We start from the raw sequence: 25,144 nt of genomic DNA on the forward strand, positions 1-25,144 counted from the left end.
TACACCCCTTCCCTCCCCTGTGCCCCTTCCCCTCCACAGACTTACCTGCAAGACACTGCTCTCTGCGCTGCCCAGCTGCACTCCTGACTGATGCATGCATGCAGCTGCGTGCACGCACACAGCATCCAGGGGCCGTGGTCGAAAGGCATATTATATTTATCGGTACATTATCAGCTACACCGGCCAAAGAAAGCCAATAACTGATTAATGTTAATTTTCCTTTTATCAGTGCTGATCTGATAAAGCACCAATATATCAGTGCACCTCCAGATTTGAGGACACCTTTTGCCGTATGTGGAGCGCTTGACTAATGTGATGTGCTCTCTTGGACTTTTGTGATTTCACATCTCAATGAGCATGTGATTAGTGGGATTCATCACTGCATGAAAACTAGTGGTTTCAGAAAGTCCCCGGTTCCTGTGGTGTCACTGGCATATGTTCTCATACTGAAAGCAGAAGCTAGATCTTTTAGGCCAGTGGATAGTGCTGCAGGAGAGATTCAGGTTTGAGAACCTGGTTGTGTTGTGGAGATGTGGTGAGAGGGGGAAGAGTGGAATTGCTGCAAGCAAATAAGGTAGGAGCTGAACATTTTCCAACCATACCCAGCCCTTGCATCTCCTAGCAGCGGGCTGCTTACTTAGTGGCAGCCCCAGATAAGGATGCCAGCCCTCTCTGCTTGCTTGGTGAGTTGAACTCTTTGCAGAGGGTGACTTGATGGCTGTGGGATACCCAGCTCCTATTAAGTGGGATTGAGCCATGCAAGACGGACCAAACTGGTGATTTATCTTGTGATAAACTCTCTCACCTAGAAATATTTTACAAACCAAGTGCCTCTGAGAATCAGTGTATACCCCAGCACAAGGCAGGCACTCCTGGGGCAGAACCAGGCGGGCGACCAAGCCCTAGCAAACTAGAGGTACTGCAGAGAAGGGCTTGAGCCCCAAGAGCGAGGGAGCAGAGCTTTCTTAAAATCCTCCTCACAGACAGCAGGCAAGACCTCTGTGTTTTAAAAAGCCTGCTGAAGACCCCTCTTGCATTAGATTCGCATGAAGCTCAATTTTTATCTATTTCGGAAGGATGCAGGGTTGAGTAATCTGCCAGGGTTTTGAGTTTGCGGTTGGGAGCAGTCTTATACAAATAAGGAGACTCAGACCCCTAAGCTGCTTCCTGAGGGCCTGCATGGAAAGCCTGAGCAATCTCTAGCTGTCCTCATTAGCCGAGTGAATCCGTGTGCTGGGGACATGCCTCCTCCCTGTGCGTTGAACAGAATGGCAGCGGATTTGACATTGCCATTACACAAAATCCGTATTCCTTCCTTTGTGACCGGGCTGAAGAACTCCCTTAATTCCCATCTTCCTGTCTAGCAACAGCTGCAAGCTCCAGTGTATGTTGAACCAATGTGGGAAAAAAGAAACACTATCTCTGCCCCCCCCCCCTTTCTGCTCTCCTTTTTCTTCCTGCCCCTGTTTCTTTCCTTTTTAAGCCCAGAGTGAGCAAATGTCTAAAGCCAGGAAAGTATGGAAAGATCGCATCCCACGAGAGGTCAGGGTGGGGTGGAAGCCGAAGGGGGCTGTGAAGGGGCTGAATCAATTTGAAAACAGGAAACCGTGTGGCAGTGTGCATTCAGGGCCCAGCTGATGTGAATGAGCCATTGAGAGGGGGAGAGAGACTCGGCTACGGACGCACATCGGAGACGCACAAACTTTGTTTAAAAGACGCTGCCTTTGCGAGAGCAGCAAATAAGAGAGAATTGTATGTTTTGGGGTTTGTTTTTTTTTTAAACTTTTTTCTAACAAGCCACCGAAGCTGGTTGCTTCTCTCTTTGTGCCCTGCCGGCAGAGAGAGCGCTGAAAATGGCTGGTTTCCGTTTTTCACACATTAAATCATAAGTTTCCATTTCTGCTTTGGGGAAGCTCTGAGTCCAAAGCCGTCTCTCTGGCTTTACCTGGGCTGGGGGAGAGGAGAAAGTTGTGTTTTTTTTTTTTTTCTCCTGGCTCCTTCCTTAAAAATGCACGCACCTTCACCTTTCATCTCTGTGGACTAACTAAACCTGCAGAGAGGCGGCAGCTCGAGCTGTAAGGAACAGTTGGGGGGGGGGAGAAGGAAGCTGGTGTTCCCCCCCACCCCGCCATCACCCCCTCTGAAGAGATGAATCATGTTCCCACAACTGCAATTAAGTTTTCAAGGCTCAAAGAACGCTGGTGCAGCACTAAAAAGGCAAGTAATGACGTCGCAGTCCAAATCAGGAGGGAGTGGCTTTGTTTTATTTTTTTCTCCCCCTTTACCCTGTGCTGTTATTAGAAATTTTAAACTTATTCAAAAAACGATACCTCCCGCCTGGGGAACTGTGGACTGACTTGAAAGGAGGGAAAGTGGCTTTGTTTTCTTTTACACCTTCGAACAGTGAAACCAGCAGCTTATCAGGTGCAATTGTTGTCTTTGGATTTTGTGCTTGCACTCCTTTCTTTGGATTAGACAGATTGTGGTGGAGACTAGCCCTGAGAGTTTCATCTCTCGGTGTGTTACTGGGTTCCAGTTGCAAACAGCTGGCTTTTGTTCTCTCTCTCCTTTCAAGAACTTTACTTTTGTATGTTTTTTCTGCCATTAAAATTGGCTGGAAAACTTTTTATTTTTCAAATGCAGTGGTCATTCTGGTGACATTCTTAGTGCTTTTCTTTTTTAAAAAAAAGATCATATATAAAATACTGTCTCTAAAAAGATCGGCTTTGTAAATGCCTGCATTGTCTGTCTAAGCAAGCCCGCGTTCCAAGAGGACTTTATCAACCAGTTGCAGCTCGGGATTTTCTTTTTCCTGTTACGAGAATTGGCCAGGCTGATGCGATTCGGAGACGCAGGGACTTCTCTGAGCACATACATGAGAGATTTGGAGCGTGCGCCTTGACAACTTGATCCTGGAGTTAATGGTGGGCTCTGCTCCTCACGTTTTGCCTCAGTATTTTTTCTGGACAAAATGTACGAGCGACACAAGAGACGGTACAGCCTGTGTGATATTTCCAAGGTGGGCAGGACGGTAGACGTTGTGTTGTTGAAGGTAGGGGCTTGTCTTTTTAACTCTTGCTCCTTTGTGCCGTTTCCTCGTCTTGAATCCATGAATGTACTCTCTCCTGTAAATGCATCCCCAGGGCAGATAGGTTTATGGCGGGCCGGTTTTGGGGATTTTTTGAAGGGGAGGGAGGAGCAGGTGGGAAATGGTTATCAGGCACTGTACTGCATTGATTGTCTCTTGAGATTTGCTATCACTGTGACACAGGTTGAGAGGTTACAGGCACCTACTTCTATATATTCTTTTTCAGATGTTCTCACTAGTCAGCCCCCCTCGCCCTGCGTTTAAAATCATCAGATCTCTTCTTCAGCAAACTTCACACACTGATATGTTGGTTAAATGGTTTGTTTGGTTTTTTCAGCTAAAGGAACATTTGTATCTTCCTTACAAAAGGAAAAGTGCAAAAGTGCACGCTTCCCCTGGCCGACTCTATATTTGGTCCTGAAAAGATGCGGCCGCTTTTTTTTTTTCTTTGTCTGTGCTGAATGCTGCTGGTTGTGGAGTTTGCTTAAAGCCTTTGCATATTTGTTTCTATGGACAGGGGTGTTTAGCTGGTTTGTTTGTTTGTTGCCTTCAGATGGGTGGAAGCAAGTGCTGGCAGTACCTCTTGGCTAATTGTCTGAGTGCTATCCTCCCTTGTCTAAAATTAGTAAGTGCTCCACCAAATGGCAAGGTGGCAGTCTGGGAATGTTCTCTATCACCATAACGGCTCTTTTTTGGAGCTTAAACAGTTTCCTGGCAGGATGGATGGAAAGCAGGAGGCAGCCAAAGTGGCTTCATAGTATAGCCTGGCTTTGATACCTTAACTCCGGGAGGAAAATTTCCTTTTTTGAAATAGGAATGATGGGGTACTGCACAGTTTTGTGTCTGATTTTTGAGTGTCACAGTTACTAGCTCCTAGCACCCTCTTTTCTGTGTTTTAGAGGGGAAAATGAAAAAAAAAAATAGAAGCTTTGTACATGCTTTGTACAAATACATGTACAAATATTTTGATTTAAGTAATGCAATGAATACTTATAGTTTGCCATCAAGTCACCCCTGAGCCTAGCCTGGAGAAGCAGTCTCAGGGGTGACTTGGTAGCAGCCTTGGGGTGGGCATCAGGATCTGGGGGAACACTTGTTCAGCAGAGTGCCCCAAGGCTAGACAAGGACCAACGGTCACAAACTACTGAAAGACCATTTTAGGCTGGACATAAGGAAAAATCTTCTTCGCTGTCCGAGCCACCGTGGCCTGGAATAGACTCCCCCCAGATGTGGTGCGAGCACCTACTCTGGACACTTTCAAGAAACATTTGGATGCCTGTCTTGCTAGGATCATTTGACTCTAGCTGTCTTCCTGCCTCTTGGGCAAGAGGCTGGACCTGATGATCTTATGAGATCCCTTCCAGCCCAAATGTCTATGAAATCTATAAAATTATTTTCTCATCAGTTTCCTAATCTGTCTTTCCTGCCTTAATCAACCTGGTATTTGCCAACTCAAGTGCATTTTGACATGGAGTTGCCAGTTTTTCATTCTGCTTCGTGCATTCTTCCTTCCCTACCAGAGAAAAAGGAAACAAATAAAGAACAAAACTGGTGGTTTTTTGTTTTGTTTCTTCCCCTTTTTTGCATTGGATTGGAGCATTTTCTAATACCACCTTTAGTGATGCCAATTACAATAGAAGACACTGGAATTCAATCTCTAGGCACTCTTCTGAGTCATAGACAAAATACTGTGCAGACGTATTGTATAAACTCTGTTGGCTGTGGTCTGATAGTTTGGAAAAGCACTGGTACCCCCGATAGCTCCAGCTGCTTACATAAAAAGCACAGTCGTCTTTGGAAGCAATATTGGCTGCCTGGGCTAACCTGGAATTTGCTGTAATTACCCAGCTAGTATTTCTGAAGTCATCAATTCCCTTAACTTTAATTGTTGTTCAATAAAACTTAAAAATGTCAAACAAAATCTGATTTCCTGTTGGTTCCCATCAGTGTTTTTCTAATCGGCTCTCAAACCCATGTCTGTTCCCAGAGAAGACTTGGTGCCTGTGTACGTGTGCGTACATGCGCATGTTGCTTCATGGAACATAAAGACTGGGGATGAATGCAAAGGTTTTTTAGATGGGATGGTGCTAGTGACAGCTACAGCTAAAATACATTTCAGCTTTTATTTAGTTCCTTGTGGGTAAATCTGATTTAAGTAATACAATCCAATGAATAAATAAGATTCATCTTACAAATGTCCAAGACAGTTCCATCACTTGTCTAAATTAGTGGCAAATAGTCTTTGGACATCACTGGAACTTGAATCAGGGTTTCAGGCATGGACATGCTTTTGTGCATTAAAATATTTTTAGAAGGAAGGAAAACCCACACAATCATTATTTTGGTTTGGGTGGCACATTATTTCAGTAGTAAAATGTCTCCAAAGAAAGATCAGATATTGATGGAGTTAGATGAGAAAAAAACAGCATGATGGGACCACGTTTGCTCTGTGTGAAATTACGGCGAGGTGAATCCAAAAAAAAAAAAAAAAAAGCAGCAAGCAAATGGTTTCTGAGCTGGTCTATGATCTGGTTCCCAAATGACTTCTGATTCAAATTCTGGCAGAGGTGCGTAGATGTGTCCTTGGCTTTGCTTTTCATGTTGGTGGTCTCTATAGCAATGAGGCGGGGAATGCAAACAGCTGGTAGGGGAAGACATTTGGGACAAGCTGTGAACCAAGTTCTCCTTTTATCTACAGTACGTTAATAGCTGATTGGTTGCAAGACTTTGAGTACCAGTGGGTTGATTTGCCATGCTTGTCGCTTTCTAAAGGATTAACTTTTGTAGCTGACATTTTTGATCTTTGGATTGAGCCAGAAACTTTATTTTGGAAAATTTGACTCTCTGCCTTTTGGACTTGGAGGAGATTTTTGGTATTTCCCACTGAAAAATTGAAAAGCTTTGTTTTGTTTTGTTTTGGTTTTTTGTGGGAGTATCTTAAAAATTGCCACCATTTGAAATACAGTGTGGAATGATTTCCCAGAAATGGCTCCTGCAGCACAACAGAGAGATCATAAAACTGGTGCAACTGTACAAGAGGATTCGGTCACTAGCAGGAGTTGGCACAGTGATTCTACATCCCCTTTCCACCTCTATTTAAGGGTCGGGGGTGTCATAGTGGGTATGGTTATAGCATCTCCACCTACCTACCAGAGCTCTTAAGTCTCTACAGGAGTCAAATTGGGAGTTTTCAGAGTATCTGTGCGTTAGAATGTTTTCCACGCGGTTCTTGTACTGTAGCTGTCCCTGTTATGATAGGGTGTCTAACAAATCTGATTTTCTGTGTATAGTAACCGGACTCCATGCAATGATTGCACCTTACAAATAGCTTTGAGGACTAGCATATGCTTTGCTAAATATTAAAATAACAAACATGAGTGTTTGAAAATACAGGACTCAGCATTCATATTAGAAAATGATTTAAAATTGTTCACTGCCCATTTGCACGCTTCTTGGTATCTTTGTACCTTCCTACTCCTGAACCTATTGGCTCCAGGTCAAGGTTCTGTCCACAGGATGCTGCAGAAATCATTGAAATAACTTAATATTTGCCCTTTGTTTATTTCTTCACAAGCAAAGAAATGGAGGACCAGATGCATCTGCAACTAAGTTCCAGATGAAGGCTCCTATTGATTATCAGTGGAGGTTGAATCAGACCATCAGTTCATGAACTACATTTTCAGTCTCTGGTCCAGCCAAGTTGCACTAATCCATGTCTGGGATAGCAAAGAAAAGGATGGAGTATGCCATGTTTCATGTGATTGGTGATTACATGAAGTAGTCACATGGTAACATACCTCGTTCCTTCAGAACCAAGGCAGTCAGCACAACTTAGAGCAGCACGTACACTGCTGAAATACTCTGGGGTCTGTTTCAACGAAAACGTAAAGGTGTCTTTAACCTCCCTTTCCCAATTCCTTGTTGAAGTCGGTTTGAGCCAAGGTCTCTCTCTTAGTTAGCATGTGTGCGTACACCACACACACATGCATACTATACACTGTTACATTATATGTAGTGTGTGTGTGTACACACAATATATATACTATACACTATTGAATTTTATATTATATATTATAAAAAATAAAATACAATAGTGTATAGTAAGTGTGTGTGTGTATACACACTGCATATAATGTAACTGTGTATAGTGTGTGTGTAGTGTACACATACATGCTAACTAAGAGAGAGACCTTGGCTCACTTTCTCTATCAGGCACAGACAGTTATTTTGGGCAGAGGCCCACTTACTGAGTTTTGGGAAGCCATTGAGGGCCGCATGACAGGCAGCTGTGGGCAGATAAATATTAACTTTCTAAATTTTTTTAGGGGTCCTGTGGGCCGGATAGAATGGCCTGGAGGGCCGCATCCGATTCGCAAGCTGTATTTTGCCAACCCCTGCTCTATGTATTTTGTGTGTGTGGGCGCGCGCGTGTGTGTACGTGCATGCTTGAGAGGCAAGGTCTCATTGTTAGCATATATGTGTTTGTACATGCATATGCAATACTGTATATATAGCACAGTATATTTTGTGTGCGTGTTGTGTGTACATGCATGCTAACGATGAGGGACATTTCAAACTCATACACGTGTGCACGCACTCTACTGCTACTACTACTACTACATGCATTGTGTGTGTATTTTATGTATGTATGTATGTATGTATGTATGTATGTATGTATGTGCATGTTCTTGCTTTGTAGTTTTCCTATTCCTGTTTCTTGGCCAAGTGAAAATATTTAAGCTGTTTCTGTTTGTTCCATAAACGTTCCCATCAAGTTCAAGATATGCCTTTTCCTTTGTGGGAAGAAACCTTTGGCTTTTGGAATCCCCTGACTTTTCTTTGTTTGATTGAGTGCCTTAATACTGAATTAACATCAACTCGGGGTGGGGGGGGTGGTATTCTTTGGGCTCCTTTCAGAGAGAGAAAGTACATTTACTAGGTCGCAGGTTTAGTTTGCTTTGAGTCTGTTTTGTTTGGTGGTAGTACAGGATGTTTTCAGACTCCCTATATGTTGTTCCAGTCACCTGGACTTTGAAGAGAAGGGCAAATAGACACATGGCAGATGTCTTGCTCGTACTTTGTGTGCTCGTGTGATTTTTGAGCTGTGTTCCTGTCTCAGCTTAAGTCATGAAATGGTTCCCATCCAGAATATTTGCCAATTACTTTTTTTAAGCCCGTGTTAGAGTACTGCTGAAGGAACTTGCGTTCTGCTAATGGGGATGGGACCTCACTGTGGCAAAGGTTAGAGAACGTCCTTGGGACATTTATCAACTTCCCCATTCAGGAAATTGCCAGAGGGAATGCTGTAGTCTGGGAACTCCCTGGTGTTCTTAGACCACAAAGCAATAATTTATTCAGCAGTTGGAAAAGAGTCTTTTCCCTGTTGCCCCTTTAAACTACAGCTGTTCATAGTCCTTTCTTTGTAGAACTGCATGCGTCATGAATAGTCCCAGGCTTGCAAGGCATAAAAATAAGCGTGGATGCAGGGCTTTGTGGGTTGGGGATCATAGTCCTTTTGTGGATGATATGGTCGTTGTACTCCTCAGAGGTGATGTCAAACTCTTGTCCTTTTGGCTTTGCAGGTTTTGCAGTCGGGAATACGTGGGGAGAGGGGAAGCGACTGAAAAAGTTGGGCAAAAATTGTAAAGTAAAAGGATTTGGTACTGTTGCTGTTACATTGGCAGCCAAGGTATTTAATTCAGAGGTGCAATTTTATTCTCTTGGTTGACCCCCACCCCAGCTGCAACAATTTATGTCTAAGGAACAGAGATGAACATTGTGTTTCTGGATTTCCCTTTCCTGTAGGCCCGTCTTTGTTGCTGTGTGTGAAGGATCTTGAAAACCTAGGACAGTGTCTTAATTTTTTGCAAGGGATGGGAATCAATCCTTGTCAGCTCTTTACTTTATTTTCTGATGCAGGGATTACAAATGCCCCCTGTCATTACTCCATCCTAAATTTTAAATATTTACACTATTTAAAATACTTTCAGTTCATCACGTCAAATGATAAAGGCATTTTGGGGAATGCTGCAAAGGCAGGGCTAAAGTTTTAATTTATGTTAAAGCTCATTGCAAGCTTTTTAAATATTTAAACACGTTGGATAAAAACATATTTGAAGTAAAGTAAGAAAGATACTTTGGTAACTTTTCTGCTGTAAGTTTGTTCCTCGTTAGATGTTTCAGTCCCTTTCCTAGTGCAGAGCAATACCAAGTATGGTATGGTAGTAGTATATAAACAGAGTTTAAACAAATGGGTCATATATTTCTTTTAGTGAGATGGTGCCTTTGGACAATAGTATCCTGCTCAAGTTATACGGTATAGCTTCAATGATGAGGGGTTTTAAAAAAGGAGAGAGAGATGGAAATGTTGCTTGAAAATATAAGATCAAGTTCAAATAATACAAAAGGAAATCAAATCTCTGGAGATTTTTGAGGAAATTAAAGTTAAACTCCTCTTGTTCCCTTTCCTCCGGAGATGCTTCAGTTTGATTTATAGCTTTGCCAGAACAGTTGACAATTGCAAGGTTTTTTTTTCAATAGCGGAAAGCTTCTTGATGCCAGTGAAAAGCGTGAAGTAGAAATTAGACACTTTCAGAACATTATAAAATTGGGACATTTTCCAATAGCTGGTCCCCTCTCTCCATTAAAAGTGTTAGACAGGCTGCAGACATCCAATGGTGGTATCCTTTCTGGGCAGCTCCTTTGGGGAATCAGCGGCATGGTAAAGCAGGAGCACTGGCTGTGCTGTCAGAGTACACGGTGTACCGCCAACAGTCCCGGTGTACGTTGCAGTGCTGCAGTGTAGCTTATCCTAGAGCCATCAGTATACTCGACTTCCCAACGATCATACTGTTCACTGCATGTGTCGTGGCTGCTGCTGGTTGTAACTGTAGTCCTGATAACTCCTGTCTTGGAACGGTGGCCTTGGGAACGGCATTCAGATCTCCCACTGGCCCAGTCCCGGATGAGAAGGATAGATGTAAATCAGCAAGGCAGTTGACCTTGGCTGTCTATTCTTGACTTTGAACCAAGTGTTAATAGTGACCATTCTGGGAGGGTCTGATGCGACACTGTTTAAACAGGTCTCTGAGAATCAGGAATAGATACTAGGTGTTACGGAGTACAGGCTGGTCTATAAGGATGTTAGTAACTTTGCTCAGATTGGTAAGCAAAAGCAAAGGCAGGGAAAGCCTTGGGGATCTTTTAAAATGGAAGAGCTCTGTGTTTAGCTCAGGAAAATAGGAGCTCGTGTTCGCTAATTGTTCCCACATGATACAAAATGCAACTTAACAGCCCCTTTTAGCTAGAGGACTATCTTGTGTCTCCTCTTCCTTTTATTTTGCAAAGAGGTTTTTGTATTAAGTTACTTTGGGTTTTAAATTAAATGTCTGCAGAAAGTTGGCTCTGACAGTCAGGAAATCTGTGCGTATGTGCCTTGCAAGAGAAATCTGCCAGCCTGGGGCCTGCACTGTCCCTCGCCTGTCTGAGTCTGTTGCTAGCCGGCTGCAGTACCTGCAGGCTGGTCTGTGCACGGGGTTTTAGAAAGACAGTTCTTGTGGATGCTTTTTTTGGATTCATTTGCCTTCATTGTAGATCAGAAGGTTTGAACCTTTCAGTGCAACCGTTCCAGGGGCATTGCTCCTGAAGTCTGCAAAGTGAGAGACTTCCTGTAAGAATGGTCAGGTTTTCTTCTGCTCCTGAAATGCTGCCCCTTAATCTCTATTTCCACTCGGAAATCCAGAGCCAACAGGCTGCCATCAGTAGTGCTCAGTGTATCTTCCTATTGCTGGGGTCCCTTTGGAAGAAGGAGAATGGTGTAGCCAATTGGTGCTAGTCACAGATGATGCTTTGGTATCCACCATAATTTCCTCAGGCACATGCCAGCCTTGCAGCTCTGTTCCTTGAGTGGTCTTAAAACACCACCTTTACAAACTTGCCTTTCCTGCGTTTGATTCTTCAGCCCCTTCAGGGCATAACGTTTGGGCAGGGAGTTGAAGATGGAGAAAGGGGGCTCCAGATAAAGAAATTTAAGGTGGGATCAGCTCTGTATTGAGAGTCTGGAACATCCATTTCCTGGGAGCACCCAGAAACTATTCCCAGATGTTGCCGTCTTGATTTTCTGTGGCCTGGAGAGTGCTCATTTACTGGGTGGCTGGGGGTTGCTTGTTTAGTTTATAAGTAATATTCTCCCTGAATCCGTACTACTAAATGACCAGTTGTGGGCATATCATAAGAACAGAGTTTGCACTATTGTAAGGAGTATTAAATAAAAAATATTAAAAGAAGCCGCATTAATCTCACCTTTCAGTGTTGCTCTTTCATTACTTAATCTTAGAATAGAGGACTTCAAATGCTTGTAAAAGCCACAGACTAGGGAGGGCAGGACTGATTGGCTGATGGGAAAATATTCAAATATTTGTTGAAAAACCAGCAATATCTATAAAGCATTCACAATAAGTTATTCAGCCCCCTCTGTTTCAGAGCAAAATGAAGTGATGATAATCTAGCTCAATGCCATTTATCTCGATTACAGCTCTGGGGTGAGGTATCACCGCACCACCTTTTTATGTCTTGTGTTCCCTACCTCCTAATCACGTTTTTTCTAGGATCAGACTTCAAAGAATTATTTCCCCACAAGTAAGATTAATGTAAATGAGGAGTAATTTTTTTACTTACTACGGAGCTACGTTTTTCTGAAATTGGTGTCAGTGAAAGTAAAACCGCTGCTCCAATGAAGGGAGAGAGACTTTTTTCTGTGGCCTAAAAACAATGGCCTTAAACTGCAGCAGAGGAAGTTTAAGTTTGGAGATTAGGAGGAGCTTTGTAACTGTGAGGATGTTGGAACAGGCTACCTAGAGACGTCGTGGAGTCTCGATCCCAGGAAATTTTCAAGAGCAGATGCTTGGCTGGGATGTTTTAGTCTGGGGTGTTCCTGCCATGACCAGGCGTCTGGACTAGATGACCTCAGGAAGTCCCTTCCAACCCTACTTTCCAATAATCCTTTGTTATTTTCACAGGGGGGAGAAGGGGTAATACAACATTAGGGACCAGCAGAGGGGACTTTGTTTTCAAGCACAGAGTAAGTGGCTGTAGGGAACTTGCTTCAGCCTCATGCACTTGGACAGTCTGGCAGTCATGTTGCCATGCGTTTGCTTGTTCATTCCTCTAGGTTTGCCAATGAAATCCAAGGCATCCATTGCAAAGAGGCTTTGCCTTGGCTTAGCAGAATGGATTAATATTGTTGCTGCATTTAGCTGTCGTCTTTGTGCTGCTAAGTGTGAAATAAATGCACACAGACCAGGAATGGATAGATGTCACTTTTGTCTTAGACACCTTCTCTCAACCTCACTCCTACATTTGTTCTTTCAGAAGTAAATGGGAAAGTAAAAGAATGGAAAAGTAAAACTCTTCAGTGTCCAACTGTTATTTAGTTAATGAGCTGTGAGCAATTTTGACAGACTTTACAGCACAATTGAGTTAATGTGCTGTGCATCACTTCCTAGGTAGTGTTTGGTTGCTAATAATAGGCCACTGTTACTACCTCCCTTTCTATATATATCCCACGCTTCTCGTCTTTAGTAGTGGTGTGTATTATCATCAGCTTCTACAAGCCCTGGTCATAGGGGCGGGACCCCTTAGTATTAAGCAGTGTACAAACGAAAATGTGACCCTTGCCCCTGAATGATTATCGTTTATGATGGATGAGAAGGATTCTCCAAAGGATGCACAGAAGGAACAGTTGGAAAGGCTGGAGGAGAAACGCATTATGAGAGCCCAGGGAGAACAAGATTTCAAGAAGATCGCAGAGGGGTCAGTGGCTGGCAGGTCCAACAGGCTTAAGTGTTATTTCTGAGATATGGCTAAGAATGGGTCAGTCAAGATTTTGGCCAGAGCACCTTCAGTAGAGGGGAGGGGACAGAAGCCAGACTGGGGGCAAGAAACTTCAGGGAGTGATTGTAAGCAGCATGTTTTGGGAACTTAATAAAAGGAAGAAGGGACATGGGGTTTTAGTTATTTAGTTATTTTAAGATGGGGAAAACCGAAGCATATTTGAATTGCGAGAGGAAATGGCCAGAGGGGAAGTTTAAGAGGAGTAAAAAAGGGATGCAAGTGGGTGCAAGGGAGATCAGGCAGTGGGCTGGAATGGGGTCACTGAGGCAAGAGGGAGAGGTTGGGGGAGAGGAGCAGATAATGGACCTCTTACATCTGATTTAGAAGGAGGAAAGGGGAGAGAAAGCAAGCTGCAGGGAGGGTTTAGACAAATCAGTCGGTGGTGTTGATAAGGAGTCTGAGATAAGGGGAATAAGCTGAGTTAGGCTGAAGAGGTAGAGTTGTTTAGGTAAGAAAATCAGAGAAGTGAAGGAGGGTGATAGAGCAGAGAAGTAAGTCAGCCTGGTCACAGGGGGTGCATCTACACATGCACTTTAATGCACATTAGCCTATTTTAATTAAAAGTGCATTAAAGTGTCACAAAACATCCATGCTCTTTAGCTAATGTGCATTAAAATAGACTAATACACATTTTTCTAGTACTTCACAATGGAAGTACTAAATTTAATGTGCATTACCTAAAACACATTAATTGAATGTGTAGACATGCCCAGGATTTCCAGAGAGGCTCCAGAGCATGTGAGCAAGAGCCAGAGAACTTGAATATTGGTATAAACCAGGGACTAGGGTTGGCTGGGTAGACCTTAGGGTCAAAAAGTGGAACAAACGAGTCCAGGCAGAAGGGGAGAGTGATGAATGGAGGGAATCAGCAGCTGTATCAGTGGAAGAAAGGAGGGGAGAGTTGAAAACAGATCAGAAGCCATCACCACTGATGAGCTAGTAGTCATGCAAAGGCTGAGTGGTAGGGTGTGGGTGATGTTGAAAGAGATAGGTGATGATTCTTAATAAGAAATGTCTTTTATCCATTTTTTCCATAATAACCATCACTTCAGCTGTTTCCTACATCTGAAGTCAAAAAGATAATGTGCTCCTTGTTCCCGCTGTGTTTGGGTACATGCATGTTCCTGTCACCTTAACATCTGAGCATTTTACTGGCCTTAATATATTTACCTAACAACACTGCAGGGTCGGGAGTTGCTGTCATGTCTTTTGTGTTGATGGTTAACAGAAGCGCCAAGAGACAGGCGGTCACACGAAGGCAGTAGAGCTGGAATTGAGCATGGCTGTCCTGCATCTCAAGCATGTGCCTTCAGCTCTGGATCCCCCCACGTCCTGAGCTCTCCACTCAAGCAAGGGACTCCTTTTTAAATTACTACTTTTTGGGAAGACGTTCTAGAGCATTTGATCATTTCTGAAACCACTTCAAAAAACCCCCTGCTCCACTGTGACTCAGTACGGAGATTTTTCTGGCCCAGTAGGCAAAAAGGAAGCCGTATAACATTATGGGAGACTGTTTATATCTAATTATGTTTTAGTAAAGCTTAGGCGAGACATTGGAGCTAAGCAACGTGTTGTTGATTTTGTGTTCTGTTTGCCTTTCAGATAAACCGTGAAAACTGGTGTCCAATAGAGCCTTGTTCCGATCCTTCGCTGCTGGAGTCTAAGCGGACTCGTAAATCTACAGGTAAGCACCATATTGTTTGCAGACAGCCTATTCACCGGGGAACGGATGCATCTGTCTTTCCAAGAAAACCCCAGACTTTCTTCCATGGGTTTTCCTTTCTCCCCTGCCCTTTTCTCTTTCCTGTTTATCATCCCCTTAAGATGTGTGTGCAAATGGAAGTAAAAGACGTGTGTAATTACCATATTTATTTAAATACAAGATGAGATCTCTTCCCCCCCACCACCCCAATCAGCATGGGGAGGAAAGCCACGTCTTACATTTGTATATGAGGAAACCTCATACAATAAATTGTCTAGCATTAAACTGCTGCCAAAAGCGGCATGTGCTCAGTAATGGAAATCAACTATGAAGTTCATTAAATGCAGCCAACATTGAGCCTGACTATAAAACACAGGACCCATGTTGGGTAGACATGCTGATGAGAACTTTTTCTTGTGGCCTTTGAAAAAACAAAAATGAGCAGTTGCTTCCCCCAGGAAGGAACGTGCACCTGGCCTGGAGGTACTGCAGTACCAGGCTAGCACTCGGAGAGGCCGAAGCAAGTTTTGATGCCCTTCCCTGGTGCCAGTAATGCTAATGGGAGCCTACCACAAAGACAGATTACCACAGCCCGTCTGACTAAGACGTCTGGCAGTGCCCATTTAATGCAACCTTCCCCTCCCTCTCCCCGAAGTCTGACTCTTTCCAGTCCTAGTGAACTACTACATTGCATATATTTCAACTTCCTCTACACTCTGACAGCTGAGCTGCACCGTTCTTTCCCATTTCCAATTCCTGTTTCTTCACCAGCTGTATGCCTGGCAAACACAACCCACTGGGGTCCCAAACGGTTCACCCAGAATCGCTGTGTCCCCTCCTACCCCCCAGCCCCCAACCTGTCGCACATGATTAGTGTGGCCCTGCCCTCTATGAGATGGAGCCTGACCAGGTTGTCTTGCACCTCACCTGCGTATACATTTTTGGAGGATCCCAGGACTCAACACGTGGTTCCAGTAACAAGTGGAGGGTTAATTAGCACATGAGACCTTTGCTGAGGGGATATCTGGAGTATACACACATACTGAGCAGTGCTGAACTGTGGTGTCACCATGGCTTGACTTCGCTGGGGACTAGTCCAATGAACTGCGTGGTAAATTGTGAGCCTCTTGGCTCTGGATTAATATCATGTATAGTTTATACTCTATATAAAGCAGGTACAGAAAGGCCACTTAAAGTGTGTTTATAGAGTGCCTATGCTAAAACTTGTATCGGTTTAAAAAAATGTAAAATGCTGGGTGAGCTAAGTCTGTGGGTACTACGTGCAAATTACTGCAGGTATGTGTATTTCAAGGTCATTTTTTTTCAGATGTGTCCCTCACTTCCACGTGCTTACGGATAGCAGGGTCTGACAGTAAGGAGCTGTGGGAAGGGGCTGCAGGGGGAAGAATTTAGGGAGAGGCAAGGGACCTGAAGCCCCCAGATTTATTTTCCCTGCTGTAGCAGTGGGAGGGGAACAAATTCAAGGCAAACCTCCAATATGATGCCATACCCAGAAAATTATAACAAATTTCTGAAATGTTATGCGTAGAGAATCTCATTATTGGGGGATCAGCTTGTATTCAGGGTCATCTTGCATTCAGGTAAATATGGTATTAGCTTGTAGTTCCAGTGCTTGTATGTTTGGTACCGAGCAGTGTTATTAACCATTGTCTCATTAAGTGATTTGGCATAACTGTATTTTAGCCAGTACTTTGAATAGTGAAATACAGGGGGACCATGAGTGCATGGCTAACATCCCTGCTTACAAAAGGCAAACTTTAGAAATCACGTTTTGACATTCAGAAGTCCTGCGAACCTGGGAGCCTCCACTGATCCACAGGATTCAAAAAGCAGAAAGTTTGCGCAGAGCCATCTTTTCCACACCCCTCCCCTCAGTGATAATGAACTTAAGGCCGTTTATGCTGTTTAGTATTTGCCTTTCCTTTGACACAGACATAAAAACTAGCCTGGCCAGTTTCAAAGAGGGCTTGATGAGCGAGATAAGAAAAAAGTTTCCTCTCTCCAATATCTAGTGTCTGAGCTAGTGTGAGTTGGGGTAATTTGCTTGGACTCTTAATGGTAGCTTTGAATTGGGCTTTCCACACAGTAGCCTCTTTTTGCTTTGTTTCCGTGAAAGCAATCGCTTCAGCAGCGGTGAAAGATGGAGTTACCTGTTGATGAATTGGGAGCTAAAGGTTAGCTCTCCTGAACGTACATTATTGGCTAACAGCATTGTTGGCTTTTGAGCGTTCACGAACTCTTAGCTTCCTGCTGAATAATGCAGACAAGCATGTACATCGGGATACTCTCCCCCTTGCATCAGACCATATTGCCTAATAAGTTAAATGTGTTGGGGCCGACTAGTAAGCTGACTGGCTGCCTTTAACCATGCTGACCGAGGAGTGACTAAGTGTCCCCTACAAACAAATATTATGTCTGAATTCCTGTGGGGTGGCAACAGTAACTGTCCTGATAACATGTTCACATGACATCATCTCCTAGTGCTTGCTCCTTTAAAAACGCACCAGAGGTTTTAGTGAAATTCATCAGATTTGTTCAAGTTTTTCACAATAACTCTTCATTGAGGGTGCCCACCTGAGTCTCACCTCTTCATGGGGGAAACTCAGAAAAGCGTGGATTGAATCAGCAATGGGCCCCAGATGTGAAGTTCAGGTACAGCCTTTGCACAAGTACGGTTTAGGAGGTAGTGGTGTGGAGATCTGTCTTGCATTTCTGTTCTGGTTCTTCTGTAGCTAGAATAGGTCTCTAAACAAAATTTGGCTTGGTCTGGGGAAATGTCTGAGGACAGTGTACGATATGCTGGTTTCTGGCTTGCTCCCTCCTGAAGCACCTCTCAGCAAGCCTTGTGCTGATTCTCTCAACAAACTCCCAGTGGTCAGGGCTGGCCTTCTAGCCAGCTTTCTTCAATGTCGTCCTCCATCTGAGGCAGTAGCATCCATCTTGTCTACAAAAACGTCTTCCAGCTGCATTCATGCATGTATAAAAGACTCCAGTTTCTTGTTGCTCCATAAGATCTCCCTCCATTCCCAGGTGTCTTAACCAGATAGGCTCCAGGTCTGTCCCTCTGCTAGCAACTTCAGGATCTTCACCTGGCCTCCCCATCTGTTCAAGAGCTTCTTTTCTGGGGGCATCCATCTATGTCCTTCCAGCTCCCACTTCACATGGATATCCCTCTTTGAGTCCTGGCCTTTTCCTTGGGCATGCTGAAGAGGTCAATCCTTGTCCCTCCACATCTGTTCCTCCTCCTTTTCTCAGCCCCTCTTGCTGGGGTCCCATGCCACCCCTTCTTCTGGAGAGAGGTTGCAGCTGCTTCTCCCTCACCTCACCTCACCCTGCCAACAGCTGGTACAGATCAAATCTCCCAGGCCTTCAAGGTGTTCATCCAGCACCAGTTACAGCTTGGGCTTCCCTAAGCAGCCCTTGTCCAAATGAATCACCCCCGTACTTCAGTCCCATTCAGGATTTCAAGCTCATGACAGTCAGGGAGCTAATAGGCTCTGTCTAAACAATTGTATTATTTCTGAGTCCCTCCAGACCAGGGGTGGGCAAAATACAACACACAGGCTGAATCCAGCCCACGGAGGGGCTTTGTCCAGCCTGCTGCAGGTCCCGCCTGGCCGAGGTGCTGCCTGGCCCTGGCGCATCCTGCCACTGCCTGGGCATGCAGCAGGGATGGGGCGGCTCTGTGGCGGGACTGCCTTTCTAGGCAGCCCAGGCTGCTGCCACTGGCCCCAGCCTCGCGGGACAGGCAGGGACCAGCATGCACAGCCCCGACCCCATGCTGGCTCTAGGTTCGCTCATCTGGGCTGAGCAGCAGCAGCACAGGACAAATTGCAGCTCAGCACAGGGCAAAAGTGGCCCCTCCCCTGCCCCCTACCCCTTGCTGGCTCTATTTTAATAGAGTTTAATAGTGGATTGGCTGATTTCTGTGCACTAAACCATCTCTTGTAGGACTAGAACCCCCAAATTCTATAGCAGGCTATAGAAAATGTCAGACGTTCTTTCTGTTAACTTTATCAGATTCTTCATAAAGGCTGTTGAATACTTTGCAAACTGTGGTTTTCCCTACGGATCACAGGGCAGCCAAGTCTAACCCGTCTCCTTCTCTTCGAGATGATCTTGTAGTAATTGAATGTAGTGAACTGCTTGGAATTTTCTTTCCCAGGGTTTTTTAGTCTGGAATTGTGTTTGTCTCTCCATATGCTCATAAAAATGTGCCCCTTACTTTATTTTCATGTGCATCTTGGAGAAGGGGAGAGAGAGCAAGTTGAGCAGTAAATCATGCGTGCATAGTAACTGCATGATATCTGTGTAAGGAAGAGTCATCCGTCTACCTCTGTTGTTGCGGGACTGTCGTCATCGGGGCTTATTGGGTCACAAGTGCAAGAGAGTGGAGTCCCATGTTGTGCAACGTACACACTGGTTTAAAAAAAAAAAAAGAGCAAATGAAAACAAGCAAAGCCTCCACGAAAAGGGGGGGAGTTATTTCAAACAGATCTCGGATTTGGACAGTTCTCAGCACAGATGGGATGAGGTATGTGTGAGGGCTTTTTCCACCCCCCCTCCATTGTGTCTTGAAAGAAAGAAACTCCTTCTTCCTCTTCCACCCTGTCATGCCCCTCTGCTGGTCCTGCGATTTCCTTTCAGTGCCTGCGGTGATTTATTATCTGGGCGAGGTATCTGTCCATTGGTGAATCTGGAGCTTCCCTGTGAAGTTTCCATCAGACCATCGCTGAGCCAGTTTGTTTTTCAGGCTGGAATGTGGACATGCTCTGTTAATTTGCCAGCTGGATTGTCATGATGCTGGCTCACAAGCTATTTTGTTTTTGGGGTTTCTTTTTTTTTTTTTTTCATTTTCTTTCTTTTCTTTTCCCTTCTCTGCCCCTCTCACTTACGGAAAAGAGGTTCAGATTTTCCAGGTTTCTTGAAAGGGGAGAAAGAGCAGGGAATAACCACACCTCGTACAGTAAGTGCTTTTCCTATTCTCTGTGGTGTGGAAACTCAGTGGAATATCGGTGTTTCCAATATGCCTCTTTCGTGAGCATAATTACAGTACCACAGGGAGCAACCTAACTCTCCACCACTGGAAGGCAGTTTTCTAGGGAAGCGTCCAGTGCATTTGAGAGCATTATTTTCATTCTCTTTGCACTTTCCACTATTCTTGTTCTATCCAGCAACTCCCAAGCCGTCTGCTTTTTGCGCTAGCCAACGGATGCGGATGGAAAGTGGGTGGAACCAGGCTGTTCCTAGACATAATGGCTTAGTGCTGTTTCCAAGTGTCAATGGTTGGCCAGTTAGCTCTTACTTGCTACCATAACGAAAGGCAAGGGCATGACACGTCCACAGTGTAGCCCTCGGTGACTCAGTGGACCGTGCGTTGCAGCCAGTCTTCCTAGCAGTCTCTTCTCTTGTCAAGATGTGCACCCTGAACTCCCTTAGCTCAGCTGAGTCTGCTCTTCCTACATTTGTCTCTCCTGGGCCAGGGTTAAAGTTTCAGCAAGGAAGGACTATGGTAACTTGGGCTTCTGGGAAACCTTAGGGGTAGAACCTGCTTGGAAGTTGTCTCCTGACAACAGGCTCAATCCTTAACCCTTCATCTGAGCTTTGCAAACTAGCTGCCTACAGATGATATCTTAGAGCTCCCATCAGAGATCATTTGGACCATTGAAAAGTCTAGGATAGAGAAAGAGGGGGGGGAAAACCCTCTCTTAGAGCTGGCTCCTTCCACTCTAGATATGTCCAAGTTGTACAGTTTGTAAGCTTCACACAGCTGAAGACGAGCAAATGCTATACAGTATTTTTCCCTTTTTTAGGTTCCAAAAAATGTGTTTCTCTCTCACATTTATGGGCCAGTCTTGACAGGGGAAAAATGGGGTCTGATCAAATGAAAATTATCATGGAAAAAAGCCATGTTCTTAAGCATTTTATTTTTTTCCTAGAAAAGCTAAATATTTTTTAGCTGAAAACTGCAAATGTTGTTTTTTCATTTAAAAAAAAAATTGGCAGTCAAATTTGGTCAGCTCACACCTCGATTTTAAAACCTGTCAAACATGGCATTTCTGTTTTACCCAGACCATACACTGGTGCCACTCGCCAAGCCCTCAAAACAATTTCTGAACTGTTGGGCAAATTGTTTAAAATCCCACATTAATGTTTTACAGGGGTGCACACATGATGCTAAACAAATGAGGTTTCTAAAGTGCATTGCATGCTAATTAGACCCTGCAGATAAATCAGGAGCAATTACCTGCCATTACTGGTGCAGTTATAGGTCTACAACTAGCTCCAGGTCTAGTGATGCCATCTGCAGTTGATTTCATTGAATTTGTTTCAGGCACCTCATGTTGCAGTGCCTGAAACTCAGCATATGTCTGCAGAAGAAAAGGCTGGATTGTAACTCTTTTTGTGCACTCTGTTTCTTCAGAATGTGAACATTTCCTGGAGGATGGGCTGAGCGGAGTTTGCGCCTCATCACAGGGTATCCTTAAAAGAGAATCCGGGAGCGAGTCTGAATACTTCTCCTTGCCTGGTGATGGGATGGATGACATAGTCTTTGGAAAGGTAAGCTGACAGCACAAGGCCTGGCTCAAACTCCAGGAGCTGGTCCTACAACGCCACAGAGAAACAACTCCCATTGATATCAGTATGGAAATCAGAAGGAAACGACCTCCTGTATTGATACAGCAATAAGAGGGACATGTTTGTGGTTATTTTCTCTAAGGTGTTATTTTTCAGAGACTCTGTAATCCCTCCTGCATTCAAGAGAAGATTTCTATTTTAGCAGTCTGTAGATAGATCAGCCACAAAGGGCAGAGCTGACAAAACCACACTTTCTTGTAGGGCTACACAAAGGCTTTAGTATTTGAAGGTAGTCGGTGTTTCTCAAAGACATTTTCTCCTGCAGACAGGGACGCCCTGGAAAACACTTTGCTATCCACTGGCATCCTCTGCATTGTAGACTGTAGGAGAACCAGTGCGAGCCTGCTACCAGGGAAAAAAAAACAAACCCTGATTCTTCAGCCCAATTCTGCTGTACAGAGTAGCACAGTTTTGTTTCCTAAAGTAGCAAAATATTAAGCATTAATACTGCTAGGGCCTTGCTGTATTAATACTGCTAGGGCTAGTTTTGAGAGAGAAACTGAAGAAAATGTTTTTACACTTGCTAAGGATAGCAGAAAAGTGGGGGAAAAAAAACCAAACCCAGCCCCTTTTCACTGTTCTCATCCATCTACATGTAGTATCATGTTTGCATTGCTTACTGATGATAAGGAAAGTCAAAACTGAGATTTGGAACCAGGCTTTTAAATTTACTTCAGAATTTACCTTAAGCCTGTCGCTCTCTGTAAAAGTACAGCTTAGGCCTGTCTTAATGGTAATTGATTTCTCCTCCTCGAACGTCCATACAGTCTGAGAATAAAAGTAGGGCAACAAATATTTGAAAAGACAGCTGGAAAAAAGTGGTGCTCCATAATAATGGGGTCACTTGATTCCTGTGAACAATCACCACAAACCTTGGGACAAGCTCTGGGTGTGGCTTCTGCACATCTTGTCCAAGCATAATAGGACATGTAGTCATCTGATGCTTACCTGAGGCATAGACATGTTTTTCCTTAAGAAAATCGAATCGAGTATGGTTTCCATGCACACTTGCAGAGAAATGTATTTGACAAACTGAATTTATCTTCATTTAAATCAAGTCAGATGATGGTGAATGTTTTCCAGCAGGATGGGATAGACCACAGCCTGGACTTAGTAATCTCATGTGCTATAAATGAACTGGAAAGTCATCCTTAATGAATGTGGGAGGGGACAGAGCTTACCAGCCTCACCCTTTCCTATCTCACGTGCTCAGCAGTGTGGGGGGAGCCCTTGCCTCTGACAATGCTGCAGGGCTTTTATCCTGGCCAGGCAAAGTAAAGCATGTCTCCAGTTTTCCATTTGTACAAGTTACAGAATCAGTCTTCGTGTATTGTAAGTCCGATTCTAAGGAGGATAGCTGCGAGAAAGCAAAGGGGAGCATGTATTCAATTATATATGGACCAGAAGTTTTGCTTTTCCATTTTTTTTAGAGGGAGAGAACATTTCCCAACATAGAAACAGCAAAATGGAGGTCTGTAAAGGAATTGCACATGCCAAGGTTGTCCCTGGGGAAGAAATGTCAAGGTGCAGCATGCACGATTCTTCCATGGCCCCATTTCAGTTACAGGACAGATTGACAAAACTGTTTTATTTGAAAAATGAAAAGCTCTTATCAACTCTGTGTTCTTTGACAGCAGAGAGAAGGATAATGCTTGACACATTCAGGGATATAGTTTGGAAGGTTATGCAAAGCTAAAAGACACAGGTGATTAGAGCCTTCCTGGCACTTCCATCTTTCTTCACGTTACTAACCTTCCATCTTTAACAGTTTAGTTCCCTGTGTCTGTTCCCCACCTGACCCCTACTTCCTGCAGTTGTGCATCCATTCATTATATAATTATCAATACCAAATTAGCTTAATTACGGGTTTCATTTGACCTTTTTTCCTATGGGCCCAGTTAGACCTGGCAAAATCAGCTTAAAAAGGCAAGAAACACTGAACTCGATCTAGTGGATCCTGGGATTTTTGCTTGGTTTTTACAGACACTGGTACAAAGCCATTTTTGTTTGAAAGTAAGCTTGCAAAGCTACCAAAGCTGTTGGTACTTATGCAAATATGTATTTCAAACAAATGCTTATGAAATATGTGTATTTAGCATAATCATAGATGCAGGCTGTGTTTGAATGGACATCTTAAAATTTCTTGTGGGTTTGGAAGGTATTCAGTCCCAAAGCATGGCCAATACCATATAACTTAGGTGACTAAGCACATAGCAAACTGTGAACAGCTTGTAATGTTCACATCAACCAATTTATCAAGCAGTTCTGAACAACAAACATGTTTGCAAAGATCGAAATCTGCCAGCTTATCAGGCTTTTTCCCTGACAGAAAAGCATTTCATTTGCTAAATAAATCACAAGCAGCTTTCTCGGTTCCAGTCCCAAGACTGATAAGATGCACTTTGTAAACTCAAAAAACTAGCCTGTTCAAGGAAGAAGAGCTGTTGGACTAAAAATGTTACCTGTGCACGTCAGGTCACGTGCATTGATGTTTGCATTACTTAATGTGTAGGACAGGCAGTCAAAACTCAGGGGAAAATGAGTGAGAAATAGTGAAACTAGGCTGACTAAAAAATAAATGTAGAGATAATATGAAAAAGAAAACCGAAACCCAGTGAAAAAACCCACAGTGGAAAACCCACTGAATAAATAGTGATACTGCTGTAGGATATCTATGTAGAGTACCATGTTTACTTAAATCCAAAACAAGGTTCCCCCTCTCCCCCCATTTAACATGGGGCAGGGGCAAGTGGCAGGGTGTTTGACTCCCCCTGCCCCTATCCCACTGTTTCTCCAACTGCAGCAATGGGGGAGGGCATGAATTTAAGACAATCCTCCAATAATTAGATTCTCGACGTGGAAAATTATAACAAATGTATACATGTTCCATGTGTAGAATCTAATTACTGGGGGGGAGGGTGCATCTTAAATTTCACCTGGCATGCTGCAATTCGACCCATCCCTGCTGATTATTGTTATTATAAAAGTTCCCATTTCCCCCTTGGGTGGAGTTACACTTCAACTGTCTGTTGCTGCAGCTGTTAGCTGCAGAGAACACCTACTCCCATTAACAGAGGAGTTATGAAGAGTGAAGTGAGTGATGGGTCTGCTCTGGGAAATCCAATAGTACTTATGAAATACATTTAGGAAACTGTAGGCAGATCAAGCCTGTACCTATATTGAGCTTCATCAGGAATTCTTGCCACCTCCACAGAATTGCTAAAACTTCATCCATTTTAAGCCCTCCTTCTGTTTAGGGACCCTAGAGAATTGAGGAGCACCAGGGTTTGCAGGTGCCCGAGATGGGACCTGATGATAGGCATGTACGTTCTCATTACTAGGTACTGTGCTGCTCAGAACAATATGGCACAGTCTGAGTTGAGCATCTTGTACCGAAGAGAGGAGAGCTCCACAATCAATACCCTGCTCAGACGCTTCCTGCAGATACTTTTGGGGCAGCTGCTGGAATCCAAGTCACTTACAGCCGAGTTCCAAGATTTCAGCAAAATGTCATGCTCTGTTGCAGTGTTTATTCCCAATTTCTAGTCATCCTCCCAGTTCCCTAAAGATCTGTCTGTTTAGTGGACAGGCTTTGCTACACCCTCTTCTCAATGATTAATGCTTTGTACGGTCATTTCCTGTGATGAGTTGCGTAGCGCTGCCTCCCTGGGGCATAGCTAGTAACGTTCACCCCGCTTAGCTTTTAAGTTTAAGATTCATATTCTCTGCTAAGCTTTTGATGTTGCAGATACTCTAAGGCAGACTGATATCTCTGAAAACCATGGGTTTTGCTTGACACCGTC

At 43.9% G+C, this 25,144-nt stretch overlaps 1 protein-coding gene across 5 annotated transcripts in view; it reads left to right on the forward strand.

Annotated features, from left to right (window-relative positions):
• AKAP13 (A-kinase anchoring protein 13) overlaps positions 1–25,144 on the forward strand; it is a 167,920-nt gene that overhangs the window by 44,438 nt on the left and 98,338 nt on the right. For 3 of the 5 annotated variants that reach the window (XM_019504047.1, XM_019504048.1, XM_019504049.1), the window contains exons 3-4: positions 14,582–14,663; positions 21,127–21,263. In XM_019504047.1, coding sequence (XP_019359592.1) covers positions 14,582–14,663; positions 21,127–21,263 — 219 coding nt within the window. Of the gene's footprint in view, positions 1–2,150; positions 3,053–14,581; positions 14,664–21,126; positions 21,264–25,144 lie in introns of those variants that run through there. The other 2 variants (XM_019504050.1, XM_019504051.1) reach the window with 2 other exon arrangements.

This window comes from Gavialis gangeticus, unplaced genomic scaffold, assembly GCF_001723915.1.
Source record: "Gavialis gangeticus isolate Ggan-Ray unplaced genomic scaffold, GavGan_comp1, whole genome shotgun sequence".
Classification (NCBI taxonomy): Eukaryota; Metazoa; Chordata; order Crocodylia; family Gavialidae; genus Gavialis; species Gavialis gangeticus.